The following is an 8086-nucleotide window of genomic DNA, read 5'->3' as shown; positions in this document are numbered from 1 at the left end:
ACATTTTACATTAATACTTAAATGAAAGTAACATTGTAGAAAAAACATGGTCCTCCTATAAAAAGGATACATACCTGGAAAAGCTTCTCAATTGCAGCAGCAAGGACACATGGTTACTTTGCACTGGAGTATTAATATCAATGGAGCAACAACTTTTCACATAATGCATCAGGGTAACTGTAACTGTAAACTGCAAACACATCATATAAGATTATTCTCAGACTTATTATTGATTTTCCATTATACTGGGATTATTTTGCATGCATGCAATCAGACTCAAATTATACACAATGACACATCCCCCACATCTTCCTCCATGAGTCATGAGCTCAGTGGACTCAAAAGAGAAACTAAGATTGAACTATAGATGCACTTTATGTATCTTGTATTTAGGGTATTTGAGGAAAATATATTTATTACTACACTGATTCCACAGAATATGAGACCACATATATCAAGATACACACACATACTAATGCCCCTGAGCTTGAAAATAAATTGAAATATAACTTATAGTCTTATAAATTAGTATTTTTAGATTTAGATTTTCCCAATGCACTCACATACATACTATCCTAGATTGATTTTAATTTCAGTGTCATTTTGTATGTCATCATATTTTGTATCCACTCTCAACTTAATTTTGTAAGTTTTAGCAATAAATTCATAGGCTTTCTTTTTTTTTATTGAATATATTTACTCAAAAGTAAAAAAAAACATTTATTTGTCCATTTGGTTTTAGGACCGGGACTATGTGAGAGTAATCAATTAGAATAATTGACCGAATCACTCCATTAACACTACTTAATTAAGTGATATATCAATTCAGTTAAAATCAAGTGTTTGTGGTTTTCAAGTGATCAAGAGAGGCTGGAGCTGGGTACGACTTTGAGTGCAGTGAAGCTCATCATCATAAATGAAGCCCTCTGCTGGACAGCTGAAAGAACGACACAAAGATCTTCTCAACTGCCAAAACACTTCAAGAGGATACATAATGAGAGGAAACATAATCTAAGTGAGCTTCAAAATATTTATTTGAAATTAACCACGCATTAAAAACTTACCATTGTCATTGCATTAAATCTGTAAACTAAGTAATGTACATGCATTTATTCCTCCTTATCCTTGTTTTCTTCTACCTTTTAAGTTCTTTAAAAATATACTGTCACCTGTAGTTGATTGTGTCAATATCCTTTGAATATTAACTAGTTGCTTTGTAGTCTTATGGACTTTAATACTGCTCACCTGTTGCTTCTTACCACCTATCTAATATTTGTAGTGGAGCTGCAACAATTAATTGATTAATTCATTAACAGAAATTAATTGGTAATAATTGGTAACAATGTGGAGTATGATCAAAATTGTTGTAATTATTCTAAGGAAAATGCCCAGATTCTCTGGTCTCACAAATGTAGCCTAAGTACTTTCTGGTTTTATTAGTCTTCTATAAATGCAAACTGAACATCTCTGGGTTTTGGACTGGTAGTTGGGGAAAAAAAAGACAGATTTGCTTCATATTAGTTGAGTCAGAATTTCTGAGTTTCCAAATAATTAACACACAGAAAACCTTGGGCAAGGTAGAATTAATCCATCATAGAAGTACTGTAAAGCTCGAACAATTAATTTCCTTATCAGACAATTATTTTCTTTAATACCCGATTGTTTAGTGTGTAAAATGTCAGAAAATATTGAATGAATATGAAAACAAATATACCATTATTATTCCCTTAAACCCAAATGAACATATTCAAATGTCTTTTTTCGTCAAACCAACAGCCAATTTTGAATGAAACCAGGAAATTCACATTTGAAAAGCTGGTACCAGATGACTTTTAGCATCATAATCAGTTATGATTTTCTGACAACTGACTAATCAATTAATCAGCTTAGTCATTTCAGCTCTAAAATACTGGTTGCTCAGGGAAATAATTAAACTGACATGTATTGTGTGAGTTAGTAGGTGGCTTTTTAGGAAGGTTAATCCAGTTAATCCTGGGTTAATCCCAGCTCTCCACCACTGGGGGTCGCTGTGGATTTTACAGTATCTGTCAATAGCGGCGCAGAAACGTCGCACTCTTTCATTGGCTGTTGGTGGCTGGGGTCAAACAATATTGCGCATGCGCAGCTGGCCTTACACGGTTAGCGACAGAAATCTGTCAGATCAGCGGAGCGTACATTCCTGTAATACCTGCAAATATTTCACTCTACTTTTTTCTCCTAGTCAGCGCCAGAGACTTAAATTCAACCTGAGGTGTCGTCAGTTTTGGATTCTAACTTTTCGACGTCTGTAGCCGAAGGAAACAGCAAAGAATGACGAGCAGTTCAAAGCGGAAAGAAGAAAGTCATCTGCTGAATGGGGGTGTAAAACAGTCCACATGGACCAAAGCCTTCAGCAGTAATGCTATTTGGGAAGAGAAGGTCAGTCATTTGCCCTTTTCTAGTCCAACCATTATATCGTTGCATTTGCTTTCAAGTGCCTCAAAGTTATCAACGTAGCTAATTTATTGTCAGGTGTTCATAAAGACGGCTATAAGGAGCTAGCTGCCATGCTAAGGATTAATGTGGTTTGGCTGGGTTACCTGTCAAATCGAAAGATATACCATTAATTATCTCTGCGGTTTGGTCTTTGTCCAAGACAGATCAAGGAAGTCGACGACTTTTAAATAGTTGTTGGTGTTCATGACTCCCTACTCATTGAATTCAAGGTATCATGTCTTAGAAAAGCTTTTTAAATGTCCCGTAATGTCTTCTCACACCAGAGTGCTTTGCTTTTAAGTAGTCTAGGCCTAGGCTGCAACTAACGATTCATTTAACGATCTATTACTCTGGTATTACATTTATTATTAAGTGTTAACTCTCTAAAATCTCAAATATAATATTGCAAAATTTCCATCAGTTTCACAGAGACCACGCTGACATTTACAATTACTTTTGTTGGTCAATCAATAGCCGAAACTCAAAGATATTATATTTAAACTAATGTAAAACAGAGAAAAGCAGCGAGAAAGTTTGAACAAGAGAAAGTTTTTTTACTCCATAAATTACTTTAAGGTTAGCTGACAATTAATTTTTTTGTTGATTGGCTGAATCCAGTGACATGTCTCTCTTGCATGCTTTCTGATGTTGTGTTAAAGTCTATTTCTCTGTCAGTTTATGTTTCCCAAGCCTTAACCCAAATACTTAACTTAAGTTAACTTGAATTAAGCCCCAAACCAAACCACAGAGGTCATTGCTGCAGGAAACACTTTTGACACAAGAGCAGTGACACATTCTCACTGTCTAGTCAAAACAGTAGATTATGTGTTCCTGTTGTGAACAGTTGTTTCTGTTGAAGAAACAAGGGCTAGACCAGCCCTGAGTACCAGCATCAGGGCTCGATCTCACACACACACACACACACACACACACACACACACACACACACGACTCAGGTTGTTTTCTCTGAGTAAAGTTTCTGTGTTTCTTTTTACAGGACGAGTTTTTAGATGTGATTTACTGGCTCCGACAAATTATTGCAGTAATCCTTGGTGTGATATGGGGTGTTGCACCGTTGAAAGGATTTCTGGGAATAGCCATGTAAGTATTCTATACCATCTGTCACTGAGCCTGTCCATATCCGATTGTCCTAAAGAAACCACAGAAAATCTAACGGCTTCATGTGTCTGTCCTGGCAGATTCTGCATCATCAACGCTGGCGTCCTTTATGTATACTTCAGCAGCTTTCAGCAGATCGATGAGGAAGAGTATGGTGGCACGTGGGAACTCACCAAAGAAGGCTTCATGACATCTTTTGCTCTGTTTCTGGTGGGCATGCTAATATTTATGGAAACACATAGACTTTTTGCTTTTTAGTATAGCCCACATTTCCTCTCACTTCTTTTTCTCCGCTGTTTATTGTATAGAGTATAATATATGATAACGGTTCTCAGTACCACTGTTGCAGTTGTACTTGATGATTCACATACAAGAGTGATCTTATGTCGCCCTAAATGCTAGCTTAAACAAGACCTAGTCAATACATTTTTTTTGCTGACCACGATTACAATGGTTTCAGTCTGATCTGTTGTGACAGATGTAATCGCCTGCTAAAAGCTTACACTTCACTAAAACCTGACTCTTCACATCTAATACGTTAACTTGTTGCACCTCAGTGTTGTATTTTTGAAACAAGGGACATTATCTTTAAAATAATGAATGATAATTGTTCTATACTGTGTAGACTTTGAATGTTGTAGCAGAAAGGGCAGTGTACACCAATTTCAGATTGGTTCTTTTTTGAATTGTTAAGCTTTTCAATTTACCACTTTTCATGGTTTAAAAAAAACCCAAGATCCAAGTTGAAAGTTTTAATGAGTACAAGTACAATGATTCGTTTCAATTCACACCTTTAACCTGTAGCCTTTCAAGTCTGTCTTAAAACAAACATAAACAACAACAAAAATACAAAAAAGATTGAAACTTTGGAAGATACTTACTTCATTTGTCTAACTTAGACAGTTGAAGTATCAAAGAACAAAGACTATGGATTTTGTCACTTTCATTCGATTTGTATTAGGAAGGGATTTCTTCTTGGCCAGTATGGACAGGAGGAATGATCAAAGTGACCAGAAACTGGTTCAGAGTATGTGGAGGCATGCAAATATTGTTTTAAAATAGACTTGAAAAATTGTGAACCTTTCTATTAAGCCAGGCTGAGACTACAAGTACAAGAGTTTAAGGCTGATTTAACCCCATTTCACCCCTTTCCAACAATTGGAGAAGAAATCTGGTCCTGGACCTTGGTCAGTGCCGATGTTCAGCCCAGATTATCTAGTAATGTGAGGGGTTCACAGATCAAAACTAAACTTTTGGGAGTTAAAATCAGGATGATTTTGATTATGTCAGTCTCGGAGCAGCTCACAGTGTTCCCAAACAGCAGTAAACATTTTTGCTCTTGAGGCTAACGTTAGCTAGTTTACTACTGTTGAACTGACAGTTAAAATCTCACCTCCAGTTAACACTGAAGAATAGACACACTGTGTTTACCGCATCTCCCCACCCATCCATTATTCTCTACTCACTTTCTACTACTCAATTTCGGTTAGGTTAGGATTTCAAAACTCATGTAGTCTGAGGCTGGCTGTAGAGTATGAGTATATTTTAATTTCATTTAAGAATCAATTGTAGTGTATAATAGTCGTGTCATAATGCTGGGGCTAATCAACAAATGTTATTTCACCATATAAGCCAGTGTTTAATACATTTATGATGCTTACTGCAAATTCATGAACCTTCCCCATCATGCCATAACATGATAGATTCAGCTCTTTGTGAAGTATGTGATTTACTCATTAATCTCTGATGTGTCTTTGTTTTTGTCTTTACCAGGTGGTGTGGATAATCTTTTACACAGCTCTACATTTTGACTGAGAGGAACCCATAGGACACTAAATACAAATATTTCTGTTGAAGTAAATTGTCAAGACACAGGAACTCCATGACTTGAGGAGTGTCAACACTCCTACATACAGTATGACTTCTCAGTGTGCAGTGCATCATGGGAATCCTAGTTTGAATAACAAGATACTGCAAGACCACCGTGATGAACATGTTCAAATACGTCTTCTTAATTTGAGAGTTCTTTTTTAAGGTACTCTCCAGTACACTTCAATTTGTTATATTTCCTTCCCCATATCATCATCATCTCTGACAAAACAGTACAGATACAGAAAGCAGTTCGGCTCAGATTGGTGGCATTTCAATTTATGCTGGAACAGTACTTTGATATAACACAGGAGGATGCTTTCTCTTGGTTGGCTTACTACAGGGCCTTTCTTCTGCTTAAGAAGAGTGACATGAACACAGGTTTTTGACTGTAAAGACAACTCGTATGTGTATTCATCAAAGTTTTACTGCTCGCTCAAATTACAGGAACTGGGCAATAAAAAAAGTCTTGTCATTTAGTCATTATGATTCAATCCGTCTATGAGTGTTAAGTGTTACCTTTTTAATTTAGGGGCAAAACGCACCATATCAGATGTGCTACACTAACAGTAAGGGATGAATTCTGTGGCTTCACAGCAAAATTTCACTCCAAAATTACATGCTTGCCTTTTTGAGAAATTAATCTGAGCCTGAGAATAATATAGAAAGTAGCATGACAGTAAAGCGCCTTATAGGTTACTGTTAAGGTTACCAGCTACAGTATGTGTTTGGCTTCAAGGGTGGAGTCGTCCTTTTTCATGAAATAATAATATAGGTGATTCAGAACTTCATGATTGTTTTTTGTTTTTTTACTCACTAGATATAAGCAAGACATTTTTGAATGAAATCTGTCAATTGTAATTTCTTCTAAAGGGTCTGGTGTCCAACTAAATGTGAAAAAAATCACAGCTCACCACAGCTGAAATCTCACTTGAGCTCATTTTAACATCAAAACAAATGCTGGTTGTAAGATACGTATAACAGCTGATATCCAATCCCAATGCCAGTATCTGCTAGCAGTATCCATGCGCTGTAACTTCAGTCAGGAACTAATCGCCGTCTAAGTAATCTGCTCATCCAAATTAATTCTTGCAAATGCAAAGAGGGAGGAAACATGCATGTTGTGTTCAGAAGCAAATGTTCAAAGATTTAACCTGGCCTGTGCACTGCCATGATTTGCTGTTCGTATATCTAGATGTCATTTATTAATGGCATTAGTTAGGAGGGTAGAAATAATTTAAATTTATTGTTTTCTCACATGTAGCTTCCAGATCAAAGTCTTACCTGTTGTTTTGGAATTAATTTAAACTTGTCTGTAAATTCTGTACAATGTCCCTTTTGTCAAATCCACATTGTATTACACAGATTTATTTGTACTTATGTTATATCTTGTTTGATGTAACATATTTCTCAGTATTTTATAGTGAAGAACTTTTAAAAACAGTTCTTTCAAAGTTATTGTACTGATACTGTTATATTAGATATGCAGCTGGTTTGAAAGGATTGTATTTTCTGATCAAATCTTTTGGGAATCATTAAACATGGGCTTTATTTGGCCTCCATTTTCAAAGAGATGGTATCTTGTTTATTGAAATGTCAGCTTTTGTCAGTTGATTCATTTGGGCGTTGCTAAAAAATTTGCATCCGCTTTCACACTGGACTAAGCTGGTGTTATGAAGAATAAATGCAGTTGTCACTTTAGTTACTCTTCCTATTGAAACACTGGCCAGTTGAGCTGTCTTTGTGACTGAAGCTCCAGCCATCTGTGCCCCAACAATGAACACTCTTAAAGTCACTTACATCTTTTCTTCTTGCAATCTTGATAAAAAATCAAGTGGGTTCAACATGTTTATACATGCCACAGAGCATGAATGGATGTTCATTGCTTAATTGCAGTGTTGGGGAAGCTACTTTGAAGGCACTGCTTTACAAGCTACCAATTACTTACTACACACTGAAAGAAGTTGAACTAAAAGTAAAAGCAAAAGTACCCAATGGAGAAATCTAGGTTAAATAACTAAAGCCACTTAGAAAAACAGTAGATCAAACTACTTTGTAAAAATTCTAATAAAATATAATACAAAATAGCCACTTCCAGCGAAAGATGCCAGTCAGTTGAGTTTATTGCAAAAAGTGCCTACTTTTTTACAGGTCATAGCATAACATAAACCAAACATAAAATACTCCACTATTCAGGCTGAGATTTGGAAGATTTATCCATGATGACTTTGTTGCTGTGTGAGCAATGAGCAACACCATCCTTGGCTTTTACTACACACAGTTCAAGTGTGTGGTGGTGACTGTTTATATATATGCATATATACATATGCATTGTCTGGGCATGTCTGGTCAAGGGGGTTCAATTACAGAAGAGAAGCAATGGTATAACAATGATAATAATTAGCAATAAAAACATTCCTTTCCTTTCATGTTCCAAAACTAATTTGTAGTTTCAGTAGTTAAATACACAAAAATGACAAAGAAAGAAATTTCACTACTTGAATCACAAAACACTTATGAATGTAGTTGAACTAGCAGCAAGCTACTACAAAACCTAGTTAAACTACTAGTTAAATTACATGTAGTTCACTGGTCCCCAACATTGCTTAGCCTAATTGTACAT

The 8086-nt window shown here is 35.9% G+C and overlaps 1 protein-coding gene across 1 annotated transcript; it reads left to right on the top strand.

Annotated features, from left to right (window-relative positions):
* The first annotated feature begins 2119 nt into the window (after nt 1-2119).
* rab5if (RAB5 interacting factor) lies at nt 2120-7035 on the top strand. The gene is made up of 4 exons (XM_023425052.2): nt 2120-2418; nt 3473-3576; nt 3675-3804; nt 5368-7035. The coding sequence occupies exons 1-4, from the start codon at nt 2311-2313 to the stop codon at nt 5407-5409; spliced, it is 384 nt and encodes a 127-aa protein (XP_023280820.1). The 5' UTR covers nt 2120-2310; the 3' UTR covers nt 5410-7035.
* Nucleotides 7036-8086: the final 1051 nt, after the last annotated feature.

The sequence above is a fragment of the Seriola lalandi genome, unplaced genomic scaffold, assembly GCF_002814215.2.
Source record: "Seriola lalandi dorsalis isolate HSWRI2012SDOR001 ecotype SW California unplaced genomic scaffold, Sedor1 jcf7180002054767, whole genome shotgun sequence".
NCBI classification, from domain to species: Eukaryota; Metazoa; Chordata; class Actinopteri; order Carangiformes; family Carangidae; genus Seriola; species Seriola lalandi.
The sequence above is the reverse complement of the archived record's forward strand: the minus strand, read 5'-3'. Positions and strand labels throughout refer to the sequence as shown.

What these genes read in the sequence shown, in the direction of transcription:
- rab5if (XM_023425052.2), top strand. Translation starts at nt 2,311, where the DNA reads ATGACGAGCAGTTCAAAGCGGAAAGAAGAAAGTCATCTGCTGAATGGG. An exon ending in GGATTTCTGGGAATAGCCAT is followed by an intron (nt 3,577 to 3,674) that starts GTAAGTATTCTA and finishes CTGTCCTGGCAG; the next exon opens with ATTCTGCATCATCAACGCTG. An exon ending in CATCTTTTGCTCTGTTTCTG is followed by an intron (nt 3,805 to 5,367) that starts GTGGGCATGCTA and finishes TGTCTTTACCAG; the next exon opens with GTGGTGTGGATAATCTTTTA.